Raw genomic sequence first — 26,335 nt, 5'->3', positions numbered from 1 at the left:
GAATTTGGAAGGAAAAAATTAATGGTAAAGAAAGTTTTCTCCATGTTCATTAGTTTTACGAAACATAACCAGGAAACTTCCTTCGACTAAATTGAAGCCGAACGAAATTAAATTTTAAACGCTCCTTTTCAGAAAAAGAAAAAAAACCTTACATATTGGTTCCAAAAAATCCAAACTCTTGAATCATTTAGCACTTTTAGCTCCAACTAATTACCATTTGTATTCGAATTTGTCTCTTGGTAAGGTGAATTCCTTGGTAAACTTCACCATGTTAAGGTGTTTCTCCGATGTCATTAACGAAATTTCTGGCACCGAGACCAATCGCACCAATAGTTTTCCAACTTGACACAAATTACTCAGGTGTTGCGAAACAACGTGAAACTACATGCCCTCTAGCAGCCGTTTCTAACCGAATGGAAACAAACTCGCGACACTAATTTATGCCCATTTGCGGAGACACGACAAACGCACTGCGGTCCGGCTCCGTCTTATGACCACAAAACCCCAATCGACTTCTCGCAGCAACTGTCAACCGCACGCAAAACGCAACAAATTTGATCAAGTTTCAGCCTCGTGTCAACCAGTCAATTCACCCGTCAGTAATCCGTCGTCGTCTGTGACTATCTCGGACTAAATTGATTGCAACTCGGTAGCCAAAGTTCCCTAACAGCGCCCGCCGATGGCGATGGTAGCAGAAGCCCCTGACTGAGTCGATTGGTGATTGGCGTGTCGTGTCCGCACAAAATAGGATCAAGCAAAACCTACTACCACAGGCAGCACGGTCTGGCTTGGGACTCGAAATCGGTCTGTACTGTGGTGTGTTTTAACATCGATTGCTGAAACAGCGCTCTTCTAGTCTTCGCTGATCGGCCATGTGGAGACAATTTACCTGTCAATTTGTGAATACCTTAAATTAACTTTATGCGATCGAATCACGGTTAATGTACATTGAATTTAAGTGATGTAATCTTGACAATTTCAATGAGATTGTTTATCTTCAAATATAGAGTCCCGACTGATCGGTGCGAGGTGAAAAATGCACATACAACTCCGGCAAAGCTGATCCCGCTTGGGTTGCCGTTCTTGTGGTTGGCAGATAGAATGCACTCCGGGGCGAACAAACGCCGCGAATGGCACCGGGCCCGGGTGCACGGACGAAGGTGATCCGAACACGACATGCGCGGTCAATTTTCACTGTGACATGACTACCGGAGAGAGATCATCCCGAAGTTTGTGAACCTTTTCAGTCCTGAAACATGGTTCGTGTTGACTTTGGAAAAGTTTTTTTCTCGACATCCAGTCACCAACACCGATAAAATACACTGGAGCCCTTGTTCAACAACCAGGATTCGATGAGTTTTATCATTGAATTTTTATTTTTAATTTATATTTTTGTAGTTGTTCTAATGTAGCATTAAAACGTTAAGGCTTTATTATTTAAGTGCGATATTTTTTATCATGATTTAAAACAATAAAACGATTGATTGATTGATTATCTATTACTAGATCTGGTATTTTTATGAATTTTCTACAATAGTTAGTGAAGATGTCAAAATACGAACTCTTAAGGGTAACGGAAAAGCACGTTACTAAAATCCAATTCATTCGCAGGAAATTAAGAACTCATCTTTTTGAACAAAACAAACTGTCATCTCATTAGTTGAACCACCACATTAGTTAACTGATTATTTATCCTGCAGTCAACGATTTTTTTTTATAACGCTTTAGCCTTTTAATATTTCAACACACTGTTTCTTCACTGTAACGCTCCTAGTTGTCCAATCTGGAATGAAAAAATTAGAGGGTTGTATTCAAGACACAACCGAGCACAATAACATTAAAAATGAAACGTTTCTAGGGTCTTCATAATAAATACAAAAATAAAGAAGATAATGATGATGATACACTAAACTTCACAACACTTCAAATATACTTGGAAGCTCAATTTTGGATACAAACAACATAAAGATTTAAACCTGAACAAATAAAACTATTTTATTTTATGATGATAATTTTCGAGAAACGTACAAACTTATTAATTTGATTTATATCGTTTATTTACCCCCAGTTTTAACCTAATAATGGTCGTTCCGGAATTTTGTTCATATTGTAACTTGATGTTATTAACACATGAATGAACATTGTCATAGTTACAACGTGTGTAGCCATCAGACTCTTATTGTTTTGAAGCAAATAATAATTGAACTGAAACTGGCGGTTAACCAAATTCTACGAGGGTTCCTATTCAAACGATACATGTAAAAACGCAGGTAAACTTACCTTGAGTTTATCTTTGATACTATATGATATTGCATCTAATTGTACTGTATATGTGAGCCTGTGGAACTCAATTATACTACTAAACCGAGGAGACCGCTTTTAGATAAGTTTCAGAATTCAATTTTGAATCTTTTGAAGCGTTTAATTCCTGGTGGGACAACAACTTGTTCAGTCACATTGTCACGTTTTGTTCGTATGGGAATGGAGATTTAAGTATACAAACCGATCCGTTGAAAAATGAAAACATTTTTAAGCTTACAATATTGAAGCTTTGGAATCATTTAAATGAGGAAAATCCATTAACAAATCCTCGAGGAACAAGCGCTGCAAATTAGATCCGAAAAATCTATCGCCGATAATTCTAAATTAGCCTGATAGTTACCAGAGAACCAAAATAAAATACTTAATTCAAACCAATTTTTCAATGGTATGCAATTGAAATATTCAAATGAGATTATCTCATAAATTTAAGTTAAATGTTTCCGAATCGATTGGTTGTTGAATTATATTAAACCATCAACAAATGACTGAGTTATAAGCGTTCAAAATTATGACAGAAAAATGTTACGCAATTAGTCTTGCATGTTTTAAATTGACACCCAGCCTCGGAAAGCGAAGTGTAAGGCATTTTTAATGGCAAAATCGACCAAAAATTTGCTAAATACATGGGATATTTCAAAAGAATCGGTAACCACGCTGATTCGGTTCTTCAAGAGCTAAATGAAATATAAGATACTCAAGCGAACATGGTGCTGCGCAGACAACAGGAAATTTCACCAACACATAATGCAAAAGCGACAATCCAGTAAGTGAACGCATATACAATCCAGTCATCAGCTCACTGGACGAGCTACTTGTTTCATTCACAGTCGAACATCAACTAGGCAAAGAAATTTTGTGCAGCCTATATTTATAGATTTCTCTTCGTACTACGCATAACGATACGGTGTTTTTATGCATGACGCAAAGCCTCCTATGCCGAACAAAAAGTTGACGTCATTTTGTACAACAGGGATTGGTAGATGAAAACATAGGTCGATTCCAACCATTTTTTCAATAGTATGCTATTGAATTATTGAAAAGACGTCGTCATATATGTTTAAGATAAAAGTTTCCGAATCGATTGGTTGTTAAATTATAACAATCCATCAACAAATGACCGAGTTATTAACGTTCAAAATTATGACACAAAAAGGTTACGCGACTATTTTTGAAACTTTTAATTGACACCCGGCCCCATATAGTGAAGAGTAAGGCATTTTTAATGCCAAAAAATTAAAGTTTTGTGTGGATTGTGTAGGAAAATCTGTGTTCAGTTAGTGTTTAGCCAACGGTCGATTCAAACAGTGGAGTTCGAAAAATTAGGCTGCGTTGGAGTCACGATGGTGGGTGGCGATTGAAGCTGATCCATCGTAGAGCACGAACTTGGTTACAAGAGTCCTACCAAAAGTTTTGGCAGTTTTTCCAAGTTTCTGCAGAGTCGGCGTTATTTTTACTTAAATTGGGGGCATGCGCGAGCATCCTCACCGTGACATCAAATATATATATTGCCAGATATCGACCTGTGGCGGAAGTACAGCACGTGCTCTATCCCGTCTCATCGCATAGTTCCGGATAGACTCTAGATTGACCACGTCAGTCTCTGGATGTACCGAAGATCACTCGAAATTCGACCGATACCCGTGAAATAATCAGAACCTAGCAGCACCGTTCTCACCATCGCCCTCCGTTAAGATACCCTCGTTGTCACCTCGGACGCCACCATCGTGAGAGATCCAGCCCCAATCGTATTCAATATAGGTTAGGAAAAAAGGTATTTTTTTTCACGATTAGGACTTCCGCACATCCAAAATCTCCCTCGCACTTTAACGTCCTGGGACTCGGTGAATAAAAGAGGCCGTGAGTGCCCGCTCCAAGACTCCCAGTCGGGGTTTTGGCTGATTCCCCTGGCTTGGTAATGTTTTTTCCTAAAACATTGAATATTGATTTTTACGGAAAAATATTGCCAATCAAGTAAAATCTTTGCTTCGCTAAGCCCTTTTTCACGAACTAGCAATAGAATTTACGAAAATTTGGAATTCATTAATCCATTTATTTTTTTTTTTTAATATATCGTGCTCACTGCAAATGACTTCAAAATGAAAAGGTTTTCGTTTTTCGATAAGGGCCGTATCTTGGGTATCTACAATATTCCACATACTACTGTGGGTAAAAAATAGTTAGACTTTGTTAATAATTTCAAAATTCTTTATTTCTTTATTTTATTTCCAAATCTATTTCGTTCCACTCAAAATAATTTTCCACGGCCCCAATACACTTGTGCCAACGTTTTTTCCAATCCTCGAAATAGTTGCTAATTTCCGGAATAGTCTTCTATGCGCGTAGCGATTCACGTTTGATGTCTTCAATTGACTCAAAAAGGACTCAAAACTCCCCGGAGCGGTAGTTTGAGTTTGTTGAATAGCCAGAATTCACACGGAGCTAAATCAGACGAGTACGGTGGTAGCGGAGCGATATTGGTTGAATTTTTGGCGAAAAAATCACGAAGAATCAATGCAGTATGCATTGACGATGCATTACCGTGGTGCAGAAACCAAGAGTTGTCGGCCCATAATTCCGGCCATTTTTTACGAACAGCTTCGCACAAATGACGCATCACACTCAAATAGTATTCCTTGTTGATAGTTTGGCCGGTTGGAAGGAATTCGGAGTGCACCACACCTCCGATCAGTTGATGTTGAAGAAAAAGAAAGAAAGACAGACGTATACTAAACACTAATGAATATTTTGACGTGACACTTGGCACAAATGTCATTGACAGTCACATCGACCTAGAAAAAAAATATTCCGACGAATAAGGTTTCCGCTCGAAATATAATTCAGAAGTCTTACTACTATTTGCCCCAGTCAAACGATAAAAAATTTTCACAAACTAATCAAAAAATGTACTATTTGATCCTTTTTAATTCATCAAATGAAATAGAATCACTCTCACATTCCCTAGAATAATCGAAAATCGATTTCTCGAGTCGGAAGGTATATCAACCTTTGACAGAGGCCAGTATCGAAATCAGGAACAAATTATTTCGGTACGGACGAAACTTTAAGGAGTGTATCGGAACTAAGCTATCCACAAATTTTTCTTTCAAATTATGATAAAAAACGATATTTTATTCAAACTAAAAATTGATCCTTTATTGTACGAGGTTAAACTTGAGCATAATGAAAACCGGATAAAATTTAAGTTATTCCTTCAGGAATGTTCGAACTTGTTTGATCGAACGCTCTTCATCAAGTTCCGGACAAGTGTTGCATCACATTTTTTGGACGCTTGAGCCCATTTTTTTTTAATTCCTGCATGTTCTCAGCTGCCTGACCAGTCTTATTGAAGACCCTCTTCACGATTGCCCAGTAACGTTCGATGGGTCGAAGCTGAGGGCAATTTGGTGGATTGATATTTTTCTCTACGAAACTTATACCCTTTTCCGCAAACAAATTGAGAGTGGTTTTGGTATAGTGAGCCGACGCTAAATCCGGCCAATACAGTGAAGGTGTACTATGCTTCTAATATAAAGGCAGCAATCTTTTCTGCAGACACTCAGATCGATAGATTTCTGCATTTATAACGGGTGCCAACTAAAATTGTGGAATTTCTTTCTCAAGCTGTCAAAAAAAGACAAACATACTTGGAGAAGATCTGATTCATTGAAATTAAAGATACATTGTTCATTGTTGAAAAAAAAAATAGTGAACATTTCAAAACGGTCCGTAATCGGATGTTCGGCGAAGCTTCCGTTTGATGTCGGAACAGGAGCGTTGTACGGCCTTCATGTCAACTTTGCGAATGAATCTCTTGATTCTACCAATCAACTGTTATCAATTCGTGGCTCTCCAGTTATTTTTGTACACCAAGGAGCTCAAAACCCCGAAGAAATCGTCGATTGGGCGACACTGAGGTAGATTTATCGGGTTTTGGTTTTTGGGTACAAATGGGATCGGATGGGTATTCAGGAACGATTGTGTTTTTTGGCGCAATGCGAATACGCTTTATCCGGCCAAAACACGTATTGTCCATCAGCATGATGTTTTTGAAAAAAACGGGATCAAAACTTTTAACAAACATTCGTTCTGGTACACATCTTGATTGATTGCCAACCCAGATGGCTTGAACTATGGCTTAGAAATGCCTTTCTCGGAAATGACAATATACAGCATCACTTTCTGTTCAAACTTATGTTTAAACTAATATTTTATATTCGGATGTACAGTACAACTATCCGTTGAATAGTATCGATCGTTTGCGGGAATCTGCGTCTTTGAAAGAGGGAAGTAACTTTTGTCGTCCAAAGTGGAGTCGGGGTTTTGGCTGATTCCCCTCAGGAATCTAGCAATTTCCCGAGGTCATAGTCTTATACATTGAAGCCTACAGGGGACTAGTAAAGTTTCGGTCTGATTTGGCAAGCTGCTACTACAGCGAAGAAATGATAAAGTGTTAATGAGGCTACGGAAATATCTTCGGGAATGGTAAATCGAGTCCACGGGAATTTCTTGGTATAGAGACCACGGGAAAGATGTTCCGAAAGGGACATTTTGTCCAAATGGGAAATATTTGGGAAGCTGGAGAAGAGTGAAAAGGTGACTCAGAATGCAACAGAGATAAAGAAAAGGTAGAAGAAAATGGTAAACGACATCTCAGACGAAGAGGTTAGGACGGCGCCTCCATCAGCTGGTTGCTATTTTCGACGATTTTACAGTTTCTGATCTATTCTTCCTTTCAGTCGATACACGCTTCCCGAACAATTCTAATATTTATTTCGAAGACAGTTGATTTGATCAAATTCATCAATGTCGTAAACTTGGTGGTTGAGTAGTTCAGATTTTCACGCAGCTCGTGCAAAGTTCTGACGCATTACTCCTTATTCTATAAAAATATTAAGAAATTGGTTTTATTTCGGCAAAATTTAAATAGCATGAAGATGTATATTAAGATTATTTGAGTAATTATGTTTTGTTCGTTCTGTTCGTTCTGTTCGTTCTGTTCGTTCTGTTCGTTCTGTTCGTTCTGTTCGTTCTGTTCGTTCTGTTCGTTCTGTTCGTTCTGTTCGTTCTGTTCGTTCTGTTCGTTCTGTTCGTTCTGTTCGTTCTGTTCGTTCTGTTCGTTCTGTTCGTTCTGTTCGTTCTGTTCGTTCTGTTCGTTCTGTTCGTTCTGTTCGTTCTGTTCGTTCTGTTCGTTCTGTTCGTTCTGTTCGTTCTGTTCGTTCTGTTCGTTCTGTTCGTTCTGTTCGTTCTGTTCGTTCTGTTCGTTCTGTTCGTTCTGTTCGTTCTGTTCGTTCTGTTCGTTCTGTTCGTTCTGTTCGTTCTGTTCGTTCTGTTCGTTCTGTTCGTTCTGTTCGTTCTGTTCGTTCTGTTCGTTCTGTTCGTTCTGTTCGTTCTGTTCGTTCTGTTCGTTCTGTTCGTTCTGTTCATTCTGCTCGTTCCCAAAAAATACTTTATTTTAGGAAATAGGAGACGTTTGAAATTAGAATATGTATGGGTATAACATAGTAGGTGAGACCATCACATTTGACTTAGCCTGAGTTCGATTCTAAACTCGTACAAACTAAAAATGTATTCGATTTCTTCGCATGGTAAAAATGTATTTCTAATCAGATTTACAGATTGAAGAAAAATAAGAAAATGAAACTGCGAAAAATTTAAAATTACTACCTCTATCAGAAAGTTCCCGGAATTTATTCAGAAAATTATAAATACAAGATTATTCATCCAAATCTACTACAACACACTTATGTCAGCTCTTGATTCAATCCTCAAAACATTTTTCATATTCAGTTTTCTGTATGACCATCAGAACCATCTGCGATTTTTCCATAATCTCATCTCGGGTGCTGAAACGCGTTCCACGGAGCGGTTTCTTGAGTCGACCGAATAGGAAAAAGTCACAGAGAGCCAAATCAGGTGAATTCGGTGGTTTTTGAATGGTATTCGCTTCGTTTTTAGTCAAATGTTCGCGGATGATGATGGCATTGTGTGACGGTGCGTTATCGTTGTGCAAGATCAACGATTTGATTCCCACAAATCTGGTCTTTTTCGGCGAATTGCATCACGCAAACGTCTCATAACGCCCAAATAATACTCCTTGTTGAAGGTCTGGCCTTGTGGAAGGAATTCATGATACAGAACACCTTTGTAATCAATGAAACAGTGAGTATCGCCTTCTTTTTCGACTGAAAACGACGTGATTTTTTCGGTCGCGGCACTCGTAAATTTACTTCTCGTCTACAGTGATATTCCGTATGTTGAATGTTGGGTCAAATTCGGCATTGAAAATCATGTATTTTGCGACGTCAACGCGGTTCCTTTTTTTGCATGAAATTCAGGTCTTTCGGCACCAGTTTTGCAGTGACACGTCTGAGGCCCAAATTATTAAACAAATGTATTGAACGGACCCAAAAGCAATATCCAACTGTTCTTTAAGTTTTGTCTTAGACTCGTCAGTGCAGAGCAATTCAAATTGAACTGCTTATTGCAAACTTAAACAGTTCAACTTGAACCGCTAAGCAGACGTAAAGTTAATGCTATTTGCAAAACATTTATACACAATTTGAACTGCTCTGCACTGACGAGTTTAAGACGAAATGTAGAGAACAGTAAAAACGGTTATGTGCCCTAAGCACAAACATAGGCTAACCCCTAAATGAATATCCAATTCCTCTGTCTTTTTTCTAGTAGTCAATTTACGGTCTACGCTTATCCAATCTTTGATTTTGTTGATGTTTTCGTCGGTTTTCGATGTCGATGGCCTACCGCTTCTCTCAACATCATTCACAGACTCGCGGCCACTTCTGAAACGCTCGTGCCACTGATAAACGACTGTTTTCTTCAGAGTATCATTGCCGAAACACTCTTTTAAGATTTGCAATATCGTCGCACCATTAAATATGTTTTTAACGCAAAATTTGATGCAAACTCGTTGTGGAAAATTCAATTCCATTTTGAAAATTGTACATAATCAAGAACACACACAATCGCAGATGTACTCAATACAGCGTAACTTTTACAAATGTCCAGGTATCAAACTGAAAATTTGATAGAATATCAATGACAGATATGGCAACCTAGAAAAAACCTAATCGGTTGACTGAGAGCGCTACACGGTGGTGATTCCAGAAACTTTTTGATCATGGTAGTAGTGGAAAAGTTTCATCCAAAACTTTTTCCTCAACCTGGAGATGCTATACCAACTGAGCTACTCCCATATATGTGTGAAAACGAATGCCATAAAGCAACCCAAATAAATAGTCCTGAACACGTGTATGATGCTTTGCATGAACAAGTTGAGTTCCTCTTTGTATCACTGCTTGCTGCTGACCTCAGTTCACAAATCTCGCTCTTATTATTTTGCCCATTTATATTTTACCTTCGTTTTCATTCATCGGATAGAACGGTTTTAGAATTTTCGTTTTATCTTGTGTTGCTGACAGGGTAAAATGTTATAAAGACTCTCTTAAAAACAACAAGGATCAGAACCATGGGGTTGTTCGAGCCATTGATGTGGAACAAGGCAACCAAAATTTCAAATGATCTACAATCAAACAGTTCAATCAATCGTCACATTTTTGAATCCTCTATTGCACTAGAGTCTGCTTAGAATGATCTTGATTAGGAACCAACACCGAACATTTTTTGTTTTATAGCCGACGAAATTACACCAATATCCCAAATGTACATGCATATATCTTATATCTTTGTACATACTTGCGATACGATTTTGATATTTAAGCTCCTCTTCGCCAAGCTTGTGTTCAAGTTTTGTATGCAAGAAGTTATTCTGCCATTTTGCGATTTCGGTTGAAGCGATAAACTTTTTCTCATTATCAATCGAGAAATGAATCTTAAGCATTCAAAATTTACCCTGGGTAGTTGTCAATTTCTCAGACATAACGACATAACATGGAATTTCATCCGAACTTGCATGACACAAGATCAGAGCATACCAATTTAAGCTTCAAATCGTTTCTCTTATGATCAAAAAATAACCAGAATTTTATTAAAAAACGCAAAATTTCAATTTTTAATGAATTCCTTTATTATCGCCTTCAAAGTACTCTCCTCCTGCGGCAATACATGCATGCCAACGCTTGATCCAATTTTACATACAAGTTTTATAGGCCGCCGAAGGTATGGCCTTTAGTTAACGCAGCGAATTCTCTTTTATTGTCACTATGGTCTCAAAACGCGTTCCCCGCAATGACAATTTGAGTCTGGGGAAGAGGAAGAAGTCACACGGGGCCATATCTGGAGAGTACAGTGCTTGGTTGATGATATTGGTTAAGTTTTTGGCCAAAAACTGCGACACAACCAACGCTGGGTAAGCCGGCGCATTATCATGGTGTGGCACCAACCGAGAAGCGACGCGTTTCAAACCCAAAACATCAGTTAAAATGTGTTCGGCTGATCCATTGGAGATGTCCAACAACACAGCAATCTCTCTAATCGGTACAGAACGATTTTGCAACACGATTTGCTTCGCCGATTCAATGTTTTCTTCAGTAACAGATTGTGTTGGGCGGCCAGGTATCTCATCATGATCCAAGCTTGTACGACCACCTTTGAAGCGTTATGCCTGTGTTTTTCCTAGACACGATTCACCAAAGGCCTTTTCTAACATTTTCAACGTTCCGGAACACTTGTATCCATTTGCAACCCAAAATTTGATGCACGCACGTTGTTCTAAATTTTCATCCATTATAAAAATCGCCACACGAAAATTTTTCAACTTCTTTGTATAGACGCCAAACAAACACTAATCGTACGATATGCGTCAAAATTTGACAGAATGTGTATAAAAGTGTTGCCAACGTTGAGAGAATAAAAGTTTACCGATTGGACAAGCGCGGGAATTTTAAAATGCAAATTCCGGTTCTTTTTTTTATAATAAGGTATGTCACTTTTTGTTTTGCTGTCTAGCAACAACCTACCTCTAGTATGCTACGCGTAGGACTAAAACGTTGGCTATAATTTTACTTCTATTTATAGATTCGCGTGCTTCCAACAGCATCGCTTTTGCATCGATTAACCAATCAGAGCGATGCTTTCCCTTTGATATATCGCTTACTCCTTCAAAACCGTCGTCTATGGCAGGGAAATCCGATATGCCGGAGATTTTTAGCAGACAAAATAGGACACTGCTCGCTACTAATCAAAATTTCAATCATTTATGATTGAAAATACGTGGCTTGATACATTCAAATCGAATCGTAGAAATATTTCCAATCAAATAATGAAATAATATTAATAATTGATACAAAGTATACTGAGCTGTAAGTGTTTAAAACCTGACCATATTTCTAAGTGTATTTTTCCTTGAGTTTCTGATTTGCACCCCTACATAGAAAATAAAGATGTGTTCCACATCAAAAAATTTCATAGTTCCATTTTTACTAATAAATTTTCTTTGGTAATGTGGCAGATTTCGAGCATCAAGATAACATCCATTCAACGGCATTTGAAAAAACATTACCCTCAATAGTTACCCATCGTCTACACCTATGAGTCCGGCAACAGAAAAAAACTTACCTGGAACTTTAAGATAAAATGCTTCTATTGCTCTTTTTTGTACTAAGGAATAAAACACTCTGGAATAAAATTTAAGCTTACTCAACCGAACATCAGACTCGAAAGGGTTACGGATCCATCCCACGAAAGCCACATTTATGCAGATGGACGGGTGAGAATGCATTGATAATCCGCACTACTCAATATGCATTCATTTATTATAATGATCATGCGGTCCCTCTGTTAGACCACGGCTGATCACAGAGTTGCGGCCCGTTCATCCAGATTCCGCCCAAAATGGCTTGATCGGGGCATCGTGGAACTTCCTCGCATGGACTCCGGCCAGAGGAGCGCGAACGACAACATTCATTCTGCCAGATCCTGTTGTAAAAGAGAAAATTGCCCTCTGGCTGTCTAGCTGACCCCCGCCCGTTCTCGTTGCTGGCAATTTGACATGACAGCTGCAGTCAGTGCACCAGTGGCAGGGGACATAAAAACAATAACAGACCTCGGCTACTGAGACAAGGTAGGCTGTTTGTTTGTTTTATTGATCCGATCGCTAACAAATCTCCGACCGTTCCTGGGTCAGGGCTTTCCACGGTAAACACAGTGTGTCACGTTGCTGTACCGTGCCTCCTCTTCGACCACCCCTTGGCAAATCCCTGACGGCTGTCACTAATAAAGGGCAAGCTCATGACGGTAGTCTTTTTTCGGCATTTCCCATCCCGAACTGATCGACGACGAAGGGCACGATCCGATCATTGACTTGGCATACAGGTACATGTACCGGTACCAACTCTGCGGTGTACGATCGGTAGAATTCCGTCAAAAAATAATCGTATTTAACTGTGGGTCAGCGCGCGACCCACAATGGCTCCCAAGCTGAAGGGTACCGCAGTTTGGATGAATGTTATTTATTGCGATGACAATATCGTTACATTCGATTTAAATTTTTCAATTCAAGAAAAGATCAGTACAGTCGGAAATGTCCGGGACCGGGGGTGACGCTTGAACGAAATCTGGATCGAACGGTATAGCTGAGTACAGACGTCAATTATCGGCAATTCAACATGAAACATGTGGACATTTTTCACGATTGTGTACGATCTGTAAGAGGAACTAAATTCTGCAATTTATTTTCTCCGGTGTGTGGAAATTGTGGGGGCATTTTCTCGAGAAGTACACCGAAAATATTATTATTCGATTGATCTGATTTGGTAAGCAAATGAATTGCTTCATTATTTCTTACGGTGAGTTAACCATATTTCGAAACTTCATAATAACGATCAAATTGCAAAGTACATCTTACCAGCAATTCCATCAGTACGTAAATAAACGTTCGAAATATCCAACCTAGCCGCGGTACGATTTCCAATGAGACTGAAAGACGGAAGACTAATAAATAAACCATTCGTTAATGGAAGTTCGCCGATATTCCTTTGCCAATCGTATTACAGCGATGCGTACCATCTGAGTATGGTTGTTTATTCATTTTCCTGGTGAAGTAATTCTCATACGTTTGCACAGTGAAACAAAACTGGAGAAAACCGATGAAATTATGACATCGCTAATAATAGAGTCGGAATTCATTTTTCCCAATCTACGGTTTCGGTAAAATTAGTCTTTCTTTTTTTTCTTGATTTTTGAACATTCAGTTCGGAACTCTTCGGGTAATGTATTGTGGGTAATTATTCACTAGGAACTTCAATATAAATTAATTTCAATATGTTTCTTATACTTTATGTATCATGATACCCGAACTAAGAACAAGACGAAACCACCAAAAATATAAAAATGCAGCAATTCATTCTAGAAGATATACCAGAGTTGTGATAAATTGGGACTCTCACTAGTTCATCAAAATACTAAGCAAAACTAAAAGCTCTGCTATTGATAAAAAACGAATGAGTAACAATGTGAAAAATTACACAAACTTGATATTGGATAGAGAACAGAGCATCTTTCGAGATATATTACTCTCGATTCTATTGTCGTTTGCAAATCTTACTGTATACAATTACAATCAGGGCCGGACGGACCGAACTTTTCAGGGGAACCAGAAATTCGAAAATTTAAAATTATTTGTAAATTTTGATAATAAAAGATATTAAAATTTCACATGTGAATTATTTTGTCAAGTTAACGTATTTAAAACTCTCCTAATCCGATTATATTCCCATACCCATATCTCCTGAATAGTCCGTAGTGTTGCCATCCCCTCGGACCCGAATTTTCTCTCGTCGGCTCTTATTACAATATCCATTTGTTCGTAATACCATAAATTCAAATTGCACTAATTTATTATTCAATAGGAAAAAGAACAAACAATATCATTGCGACTTTTTTCTATTGATTTATTTTACACGGCTCACATTGGACACAGCCAGGTAAATATATATATTAGAAAATATGTATGTGGAAGAATTATTTTTATATTTAATTATTTATGTTTAGCATTCAGCTCATCAGTGCATTAGTTGAACTACTCACGAATCAAGAGGCGAGGTGGCATTAGCCGTTTATCATAATCTGCTAATGCACTGATGAGCGGAATGCGAAACGTAAATAATAAAACTTAATCATATGCACTTTAGCACAAACCGGTACCCAAGAGGTAACAAAGCCTTAAATGACTACTTTTATACGCTGGCTCTCGTAAATATCCTATTTTATCTAAGGCTTTCTGGATTACTAGACTTAGTCCAAAAATGTCACATTGCATGCTTTGTAAACCAATTATTTCAAATATCTATTGTCAACAATAAAAAACTTGTCATAAAAAAAATAAAATCGTTTAACAAAAAAAAACAGTTCGCTTGCACATCTCATCCAAGTCAGTCGAAAAAACAAAATCGCTTATGTACGTTCGGAACGGCAAAAAACAAGTACAGTATTGTGTAGCGAACAATAGAACGATCTCGTAACGAGTGAACCAAATGAACAAAAGCCACCGCAGCCAATACGAAAGAATACAATTGTTGTTGACTTCAGACAGTGCAATAATAGACCTTCAACACTAGAACTTATAGGTTGGCGTGAGGAGCAAATGAATCTTGAACACGTGTGCATTTACATTAATGCAACAATACAAATAATATTGTTCACATCCAGTTTAATAGACAGTTGAATTCAATTCAATTCGCTAAAGACAATAACAATGTTCACAATGTGGAGCATGAAATCATCAAGTACAACATACCAGTGTATATGGAAGATAGTGCTATAGAAGTGAGTGTGCATGATCTACCCTCAAGCGTCTCCGATCCTTATGTTTGAAAAATTATGTTCCAATACGAAGAAATTCTTTCCATCGAAAAGAAAGTCTGGAAGAACTCTTTCCCCGGTGTTCTAAATGTCGTGCGTAAAAAACGCATACCTTCCTATGTGATATTCGACCAGGATACAAATGTTCCATGCAAATCACTTATTGCCTATGACAATCAGATGGCTACATGTCAATATTGCCAAAAAGCTGTTCACTATAGTGAGCCATGTGATAAACTTAACAAGAAGACATTTACACCAAAGGACAACGGCGCTTCCTCCACGCCAACTCCAAATAACCCGAGCACATCGGTGACATACATCAACACCCGAGTAGCAATCCGCAACTAGTTCTGATGCGACTAAGTCCAAACTATGTTGCAACAAGAGCACGAATATGTTTTTTATGTTATACTGGTTAAAACAAGGTGACATCAATGTTTCTTCATAACACAACTAGTTACGAAATAGTTATTTAGGTTTCAAATCACCACATCATTTTGTCATATTAAATTAATTATAATTTATAAGCTATCGTTACTTAATCCAAACATATCTTTAATAACAACTATGCTTCTAGCTACTAGTTGAAAATAAGTTTATTTGACTCCAATATTAGCAACCCGTAACTAGTTCTGATACCGCTTAGCCCAACTATGTTGCAACAAGAGCACGAACATGTTTTTTATGTTATGCTGATTGAAACAAGGTGACGGCAGTGTTTCTTTATAACGTAAACATTGAACTAGCAATCATTTGTAAGTTATCGTTACTTGATTCTAACATATCTTTAATCACAGCTCTGGTTTTAGCTACTAGTTAAAAAAAAGGTTGCGAAACCATTATAAATACGTAAGCGTATATGTAAATCGTTACGGTTAAGTGATGTAGCAATAACTTTGATATTATAAGATTATAACATACAATTTCTGCATTGATTCAAGTAGTTATCGGTAGGTTTTCGCAACGTTATGATAACGAAAATGTAACCAAAAAAACTTTTATTGGCTTGAATATGGCGAACACAATGTGGAGTTTAAAAAAGTGTATGAAACGTAAATAAAACCAGGATATTACTTTTTTTTAAACTACTTTTTGACGACAATAATTTTTGTTCTATGCACTATTATAAACTCGAAGAAAACAATGTAGAAACATTGATTCTGATAATATTATAATTCTCATGATATATGAATTTAAAATAATGAGAAATCACTCAACTTGGAACAATTTTGAGCATTTTGAACACAAAATTATTTTGTTGTTTATTCTTTATATTTTTATAAACAGATTTTGATTGACGGCGCATAAAAAAACAGTTAAGTAAAATTGAATTCCGCTCGACAGTTTTATAATCGTTGTGAAATTTGTACCTTGTATTAAATTTTTAATTTCAAGTACTATACTGTCTTTTTATTGTTGATAGGAAAACATTATGGATTCATTCAATGTTTATAATGTCGATGGCAACAAAGTTTCAACTAGTTTACTTGAAAATAAGTTATATTCAAGCTATGGAAAATAAGTTATTTCAGTATGGCATTACAACGTAACGACAACTTATTTTTAACCGACATAGAAACTAGTAGAAACTGCGCTTTTTGAGTCACGCAAGTGGTTAGATGTTAGTAACAATAACTCAAATATCTGGTTGCAAACTAGTCACAAATAAGCTAGCATAACAAAAATTGTTACTTGGGCAATAATGAAACATCCTCAACAACAAATCTATCTGTCGTATCTTATGCAGAACAAGGTGTGCAAGCAGCAGCTAACAAAACGCCCAACACCTGGGCAAATGAAAGTAATAACGACAGGTCCGCCAACAATATTGACCGAATCAATTGACGGTAGCGTGAATAGCGAACCACTGCTCCTCCTTCATTTACTGGATAGCAATGAAAACGTCTCTCATTCAAGGAAGAAGATGACGATTAAATCCAGCCTTAATAAAAAACAATTTTTTTTATTATTGTTGAACGGCCACGTTAAGCTTAAGCGCATATGAGCGAGAATAAAAAAATCTGAATGAAAAAATAAATACCATTTTTTGATTCTTATAAAATTTTATCCCAAGATAAGTGAATAACAGATCGGCTGAAAAGTTCGTATCGTTTCTATGAGAGGGCGCCACTAGAATTAAATCCATACCATTTTCAGTTAGTACCCACCTTCAAAAGGTACGTGTATAAATTTGACAGCTGTCAGATTATTAGTTTGTGAGATATTGCATTTTGAGTGAAGCTACTTTTGTTATTGTGAAAAAAATGGAAAAAAGGAATTTCGTGTGTTGATGAAACACTACTTTTTGATGAAAAAAAGTGCCGCCGCTACCAAAAAATGGCTTGATGAGTGTTATTCAGACTCTGCACCGGGCGAAGCAACAATTCGTAAGTGGTTTGCAAAATTTCGTACTGGTCATATGAGCACCGAAGACGATGAACGCAGTGGACGTTCAAAAGAGGCTGTTAACGTTAACAATGCAAGTAGGTTTAGAATTTTCGCTACACAAAAATCTCAGAATTGCGGAAGCAAATGATGTCCTCATGGTAATAACCAAATCATGTATATAATAGGGCTGAAAAGTCACCACTTGTGGCTGAACACCCAATTTAAATCTTAATAATTTAATTTTAACTCATATTCCAATAAACAGTTATTTAAAAAAAAAAGAGGCTGTTAACGATGAAAACGTTAAAAAAATTCACAAAATGATTTTCAATGACCGTAAAGTGAAGTTGATCGAGATAGCTGACACCCTAAAGATATCAAAGGAACGTGTTGAACATATTATTCACGAATATTTGGATATGAGGAAGCTTTGTGCAAAATGGGTGCCGCGTGAGCTCACAATCAAGACAATGCACCGTGTCACAAGTCGATGAAAACCATGCTGAAATTGAACGAATTGGGCTTCGAATTGCTCCCTCATCCACCGTATTCTCCAGATTTGGCCCCCAGTGACTTTTTCCTGTTCTCAGACATCAAGAGAATGCTCGCTGGTAAAAAATTTAGAGGCAATGAAGAGGTAATCGCTGAAACTGAGGCCTATTTTGAGGCAAAGGACAAATCGTACTACAAAAATGGTATTGAAAAGTTAGAAGATCGCTATAATCGCTGTATCGCCTCTGATGGCAATTATGTTGAATAATAAAAACGAATTTTGGCAAAAAAATGTGTGTTTCTATTAAACGATACGAACTTTTCAGCCGAACTGTTATGTTCTCTACAATTCATTCAAACATTGAAAAATGGACACTTTAAGGGAAAAAAGTTTTTCAGAATTTTTTTCAGTGTCTTTTTATCAAAAACATGGGACAAGATTTCATTGAATTCGAAAAAAAGTGAATAACAATACTGTAAAAATTACGTATCGAGTTGTACACTGAAAAAAATCGATCTTGAAAATTTTAAGCCAAATAACAAAAACATGCCATTCTATATTTGATTGAAATTTTACCCCAACATAGATAACTCCCTGCCAACCTTCCATATTTTGTAAGATGGGCATTTTGTCCCGGGTTGGCGGTTCAATGCATAGGACGCTGGTCTTACAAGCCAGTGGTCGTATATTCGAGCCCCGACCTGGAAGAATTCTTAGTGTCAGTAGGATCCATAGTACTGGCCATGCAATGATTCTGTACACTAAGTATCGGCTGCGAAGTCTGTTGAAACAGAAAGGCCAAATTCCACAAAAGGAATGTAATGCCAAAACTTTGCTTTGCTTTGCATTTTGAAGAAAGAAACAAATTTCCAACAAAAGATTCAAAATTTGAATCTAAAATTTGAATTCGGTGAAATTATGACTTTCAGTTTAGATAATTGTTTTATAAAAAATTTATATTGTGCAAAGAATAGTTTTTGTTAGAAAAACTTGTTTTGCTTAACAGTCTCCATCTTGCAATTCATGAATGGTTACTGGAAAACATAATCACTTATCTTGGGACAAAATTGTATCAAAATCAAAAATGGTTTTTTAGAGTCAATTTTAAATTTTTTCAATCAATTTTTTTCAGTGTAGAACAAGATATTTATTTTTTTTGTATTTTTATTGGAAAAATTTAACTGATGTTCTGAAAATTATTGGTATTACACTTTTCATGAAGGATTTGTCATTTTTCGACGATAACTATTTAAAAAACCTGTTTTAATCCACCTAGTGGTGCAATGATGCCTATCTCATATCAATCATACTATCATATATAGTAACGTGGTATTCTTCAAAATAATTTTCTTCGATTCTTGAAAGAATACCTGAAATCGGTTTGTTTGACCGTCTACTGATAAAAAACTATCAATTGGAGAAGATTTGAGGTCGATTTAGAAAATTTTGTACGGTTTTTCGCCCTTTTCAGTGATGGTATAAAATTTTTAACGCATCTTACCCCTATATTTCCTGATCTGGAAGTCGGATCCGGTTGAAGTTCAGGAATTTCGTATGGGACCGCAGGACCTTTCATTTTAGTTTGTGAAAATCGGTCGCGCCATCTATGAGAAAAGTTAGAAAACATATTTTCATTTTTTTGCACATTTTTTTACCCATAACTTCGGAACCGGAAATCAGATCTAAACGAAATTCAGGAATTGAGTATGGGACCTAAAGAGCTTTTATTTGAATCTAAGCTTGTGAAAATCGGTTCAGCCATCTCCGAAAAAAGTTGGTGCAATTATTTTTACAATTTTTAGCACATTTTACCGCATAATTCCGGAATCGGAAGTCGGATCCAAATAATATTCAGGAATTTTGTATGGGACCACAAGACCTTTCATTTGAATCTAAGTTTGTGAAAATCGGTTCAACCATCTTCGAGAAAAATTAGTGCAAGTTACATACACACATACGCACAAACACACACGCACACACACAGACATTTTGCGTACTCGACGAGCTGAGTCGAATCGTATATGACACTTTTGAGTCTATAGTCACAATAGCCGGTCGTTAATCGAAAACCGGGAATCAAAAAAGCCGAAATCAATTTGTTTGGCCGTCAACTGACAATGACAATCGATTGGAACAGTTTTGGGGCAAGTTTAGAAATTAGTTTACGTGTCTTACTTACCGCTTTTAGTAACGATATACATATTTTAGTAATCTTCACCCTGTAATTCCGTAACCGGATGTCGGATCCGGATGAAATTCAGAATTCTATATGGGACCACGAGTCCTTTCTGTTGAACCTATATTCATTTGTGAAAATCGGCCAAACCATCGCTGAGAAAATTGAGTGAGATCCACTTTGGAATATATGACCGCTATTTTCGATGCTTCTGGATACCGGGAATCAGGATAGCCAGAATCGGTTTATTTTATTTGTCCACTGATAATTGCTACCAATTGGAATAGTCACGAGGTCAATTTAGAATTTAAATTTTTAACACACTTTACTCAAATCAAATTTTTAACACACTTTACCCTATAATTCCGGAACCGAAAGTCGCATTCGGATAAAACTTTGGAGTTTTTTCTAAGGATTATGAAACCTTTCGTTTGAACTTAATTTTGGTAAAATCGGTCACGCCATCTCGAAGAAAAGTGATGAAATAGTTTGAAATTTTATTTTTACACTAATCACCCTGTAATTCCGGAACCGGAGTTCGGATCAAAATGAAATTCAGGAGCTTTGTGTAAGACGTTTATAACTTTCATTTGAATCTAAGTTTGTGAGAATCGGTTCAGTCATCTTTGAGAAAACTTTGAGAAAACCACTATTTTCATTTTTTTTGTACATATCATCCTGTAATTCCGGAACCGGAAGATAGATACGCACACACACACACACACACACACACACACACACACACACACACACACACACACACACACACACACACACACACACACACACACACACACACACACACACACACACACACACACACACACACACACACACACACACACACACACACACACACACACACACACACATACATACACACACATACATACACATATACATACATTTTGCGTACTCGAAGAACTGAGTCGAATGGTCCTCCGGGCCTCGGTTCAAAAGTTGGTTTTTACAGTGATTGCATAACCTTTCTATATGAGAAAGGCAAAAACTGGTTAGCCCTAAGCAATTCCCGAAATGCTTAGCAGATCATCAGACTCGACCTTCTCCGATTTGGATGAAACCTTGCACATGGCTTCAGTATGGCAAACCATAGGTTGGAGAAGTCAATCCGACTCACGACTGATTTTTAAAAAGGGCGTATGTATTTTTGCATTTCACAAAAATTGCCTTTTTCAGATCGTTGTAACTCGGAAACCGTTAATTGTACAAAAATGGCGTTCAGGAAGAAGTTGTAGGGAATCGACTGGGCACTCTAAGAAAAATATACACTGAAAAAAATGTTTGATTTTTTTCTCAATAATTACAAAATAATCCGAAAAAGTTAAATAAAAAAAAGCATGGTTTTAATTTTTTTTGATAATTTTTATTTCAAAGCTGTTATTAAAACCTACAGATTGATGGCAATCTCATCCGTGTCTTTTGAAAAATGAAGAAGTTACAACTAAAACAATTCACAGATATATTCGAATTTTCAAGTTCACGTTGAAAGATAATCTTTTAAACAGTAGAATATTATTCTACAAGTTGAAGGCAATAAATTTGTTAATGATATCATTTCTTCTAAAAGTAGCTGTTCTTGAGATACTTAGATATTTAATTATAACACCATTTTTTATATTTCCATCAATTGTTTATTTGCTTGCTATACCTACAATTATTACATGTACATTAATAATTCGGATTGACTTCTCAATCGGTTCAAAACTTATGGTTCGCCATGGTCGATTCTGATTTTGTCACTTTTTCGTCCACTCATTCCTGGGATTGCTCTCCTTCTTAAAAGACATTCAATTTTGGAAAAACAAAGTATGAAAAATGACATTTTGGGATAAAGTTTACAGGATCAGAAGTTTTCAATCAAATCTTAGAGGAAAATTCGTCACGCGCAATGTTGCAGAGCACACATTATCCTTGAAATCATGGAATGGAAGAGCTTTTTATAATCGAGGACCTATTTCGTGGAGTATCGCAAACAACAACAATATCACAAATGAGTGTATTTCATGTAATTAAGCAGTAAAAATTAGCCAATGTTTATTACAGTAGAAAAAATAGTAATTATTTAACACTTCATACTTACAAAACACTCTACAATTATGACCAGATTGTACATCGAATAGCAGCATAGTGCTTTGTGAGACATTAGGCGCCTCTGCCCACCACCGAAACGATGATGAATTATTTTACCACGAACGAATCCGCTGTTTGTCGGTTCGAAATATGATTCAATCAGTTTGGTGATATCCATCTTTGGGCTAGCGGAACAAACAAAATTTCCCGCCGTACGCTGTTTGTTCGACGATGAAGTTGTAAAACGGTTTGTCACCTCCGAGCACCAGGCCTGGGACGGACGTGGGAGTAGCGAACACTGAGGAGCTCGCCCAAAATTGCTAGTTGATTGTGCGCAAATATTGGCAGCCTGAAATTGACTGGTTAGGTGAGCCGATGACGGGCTATCTGAAAATGGCCATCTCAACAACTAACTAGTCAATGCGGTGGCAGCAGTATTTAGCAGATGCAAATGATGTTGGTCATCGGTTGCGTATTTTGAAATCAATTAGCGCCACCCGCGAGGAAGCACAGACAGAACCGTCCTTTCGGAGTAATATTTATTTATGCTAATTTAGAGATCTCTCTCAGGTTGGCACCGGTCCGCTGTCGTGGCGCTCGGCTCGCCAAGTAACTTCGGCAGCACGTAATTAAATTAAACGATATTTATTTTATCAATTACCTTCAAGATGAAATTTATATTGACTTTCAATTTTGGTCAGGCAGGTCTTATCGCTTTGGCTTTGGTTTCGAGCTTGGTTCACACGCTATTTGTTTGACTTACGCGATTCGTTGTTTTCCGTTTCAGATACACGCGAGACAGCATTCGTACACGCAATCACAGCCGCTGGAATTACGTATGCAGTTACGAAGGCTTGCACAATGGGAGATCTGGTGGAATGTTCTTGCCAAAACCACGTGAAAAAGACCGTCCAGAGCTATGTCAATGGTGGACCCGAGGGCGTTACCGGAGTTACCGTGCCTATCGCTGGAATCGATGGAACTGGGCCGGGAACTTTAGCTTCTGGAAAGGCTAAGGGCAGCCGTAGGCCGAACAATGGTAGAAAGATGAAAACACGCAATACGATGCTGATCACGTCATATCGAAACGTCAATAGCAATTTTAACAACTACAACAGTATAACGTCTTCGGCGAGAGTGAACAAAAAGGAAATGATCAAATCATTGCAAAACCAAAAATCAAAATCCACCGGACAAGACGGCAGCTGGGAATGGGGTGGCTGTGATGATAATGTCAACTTTGGGTTCAGAAAGTCGAAAGATTTCTTGGACGCGAGGCTACGTAAGAAGAGTGATATCCGGACCCTGGTGAAACTACACAACAACAACGCTGGAAGATTGGTTAGTGTTGGTTCGGTAACGGAGAAAAAGATTTTAACATTTTCATTTTCTTTTTTCTACCGCCAGGCCGTCAAACAGTTTATGCGAATGGAGTGCAAATGTCATGGACTATCCGGTTCCTGTACCATGCGAACCTGCTGGATGAAGATGCCTCACTTCGTCGAGGTAGGAATCCGGTTGAAGGAACACTTCGACGGAGCTACGAAGGTGATAGCCAGGAACGACGGTCACAGCTTCATGCCGGACGATCCGTCGATCAAGCTTCCGACGAAACGGGATCTTGTTTACACCGAAGACTCGGACGATTTCTGCGAGCCTAATCCGAAGACGGGTTCACTGGGTACGCACGGTCGGGAGTGTAATGCCACTTCCAATGGAGTCGACGGGTGCAATCTGATGTGCTGTGAGCGAGGACAAACGAGAAAGCAGGTTGAGGTCAAGCGAAACTGTAAGTGTAGCTTTAAGTGGTGCTGTGAAGTTACCTGCAGTACGTGCATTGATGTGAAAGAGGTCTACAGCTGTAAATAGGAATGGCCAGGTTGGCGTTTAGGTTGATGGTAGGCTAGGTAGACGATTGTAGTCGCTGCATTTGTTTCTAGTTGGCAAAAACGTTTCCTAGAAGAACTCTCCAAGTGAACCCGGCAAGACTGATCGAAGTGACAACAGCAGATGAAGGAGGAATTTTTATTTAAAAAAAATCAGTTATAATGTCTGTATAGATTGAATTGTTTAGGAACTGGAATCAAATTGATTGAAAAATAAAACTTGTTGTGTTATAGCAGTGCAACTTACCAGATCTTTGAATAAGCTTTAATCAAACCGTAGCTGTGTAAAGCTTCCAAGAAAGCAGCGCTATTAAATAGAGTATTAACGCAATATTTATTGTTAAGTGTGGATAAATCTGGGCTTGTAAAACTTGTTTCCGCTTCATCATTCAACGAAAGAACGCCCATTGAACTACTTATACTCCGTTGAACACTCAAACAAAACATTAATAGTATCGCGTGATAGCAGTTGTGGTGGTGCAATTAAACCATTAATATCGTTTTTATGTGATTCTGTCTTCACTCTGAGGGAGACCACCATAAAAACGTTGTTCCCTTTCGCCACACCTTCACTCCTCTGCGACCATTTTTCCAGTATTAATTTAGTTGTAAATTTGTTCGCTCAGCAGATTTGTTCCAGTCTTGTTTTCGTTTTCCATGGCGTCTTTCTCGTGATCACAATTTATGGTCGTAATATGCTGCTGAGTCGAACAAAAAAAAACAATCTTTAATTCTGCCTGTTGCAGCCACCCGCACTCCGCATTGGCAATCGAACCCAATCGAAAACACATATATCAAAATTTTGAAAGCCTTCGCATGGTGTCGTGGCTCGGGAGGCTGCCGGTAGAAGGCCTCGAAACACAACCACCAAAGTTGGGGGCTATTAATTAAAATTCCACGTCACGATACTGGCTGCGTGTGGGATTTATCGTGGCGAAGGTGCATAACAGTCAGTCACCAACCAGTCGCACATTGTCATTAGCATCAAAAATCAATTAATCAATGCCAAAACCAAAGTGCATTCGTTATTCAATTTTTGTCATTAATAATTTTCCGCCGATGTTGCCCCGGAAAAGGACAATCGAATTCCTAATTTACACCAGAGCTTGTTTGGGAAAGCTTTGCCCGTGGAACAGCAGACAGTGCTGCCACTTTGAAGTGTCTTGCGATTTAGAGCATCCACGATTCCGAAATACGAAATTAGTCTAATTTTGACTATTATTTAAAGCATTCAACCATAACAGATAATTCAATAAAATACGAGTAATTTAGGTAAAGGGTAAGTTCAAATTTTAATTACTGTATGTATATGTATGTATATGTGAAGCCACCATCAGTTCAAGGCATCCCCAATGTATGCGGGTAGGCTTACAGTAGATCCGAATTTGATTATCAGATAGCTTCATACCACGCAAAAGGTCTGCTTTCATTGCCGACTGCTCCATATGACGACCGAAGTCCAAATGAGAACACGAGGTTTTGTACCACGCAAAAAGTCTGCTCAAATTACTGGCGACTGCTGCTTCAAATGAAAGCACAACCAGAGCGTTTCACGCTTTATACTTGGTTTGTTCTTTCTGATGTTGATGTGAGAATTACACCTCGACATACAGTTCCGTCTGAACCACTAGAAGAAATGAATAATTATCAATCAAAACCGTTGTCCGTGTGCGGAAAAGGCAAGCAAGTGTGGTGAATTTTCCTCAATATTTCCAAAAGTTTTAGAAAACTTTATTTTTTAGTTTTTGCAATGGCTGAGCGGAAACATATATTGGAGAAGCCAAATGAAAGAAAAACTAACAGAAAAGATGAATTTTTGGAAAAAGATACGCTCAGAGACATGACAGGAGAAATGGTAGCGCGAATGCACGGAATGCATAAGAACGCAGGTTCGCGTCCTGTCTCTGAGCGTATCTTTTTCCAAAAAATTATCTTTTCTGTTAGTTTTTCTTTCATTTGGCTTCTCCAATATATGTTCCTGCTCAGTCATTGCAAAAACTGAACTTAGTTATGGCGGCTTTACGTCAAACTAAAATTAATAAATCGTTTATTTTTTAATTATTTATGATTTTCTAACACTGTTGAAAATTTCATCACAAATTCCTGATCATATTTCTGATAGCTTGTAGAAAAAAATTATGTTGCTTGGTTAAGTACATCAAGAGATATTCGCGATAAAGTTCTGCCCAATCTTGTACA

The 26,335-nt window shown here is 37.7% G+C and overlaps 1 protein-coding gene across 1 annotated transcript in view; it reads left to right on the top strand.

The window, feature by feature from the left end:
* The window catches only part of LOC131431081 (protein Wnt-6), a 63,300-nt gene extending 38,791 nt beyond the window's left edge, over positions 1 to 24,509 (top strand). The window contains exons 3-4 of the mRNA XM_058596558.1: positions 23,038 to 23,591; positions 23,658 to 24,509. Coding sequence (XP_058452541.1) covers positions 23,038 to 23,591; positions 23,658 to 24,119 — 1,016 coding nt within the window. The 3' untranslated portion in view covers positions 24,120 to 24,509. The remainder of the gene's footprint in view (positions 1 to 23,037; positions 23,592 to 23,657) is intronic.
* Positions 24,510 to 26,335: the final 1,826 nt, after the last annotated feature.

Source organism: Malaya genurostris, chromosome 2 (genome assembly GCF_030247185.1).
Source record: "Malaya genurostris strain Urasoe2022 chromosome 2, Malgen_1.1, whole genome shotgun sequence".
In the NCBI taxonomy this organism is placed as follows: domain Eukaryota; kingdom Metazoa; phylum Arthropoda; class Insecta; order Diptera; family Culicidae; genus Malaya; species Malaya genurostris.
This window is presented reverse-complemented; position numbering and strand designations above follow the sequence as displayed.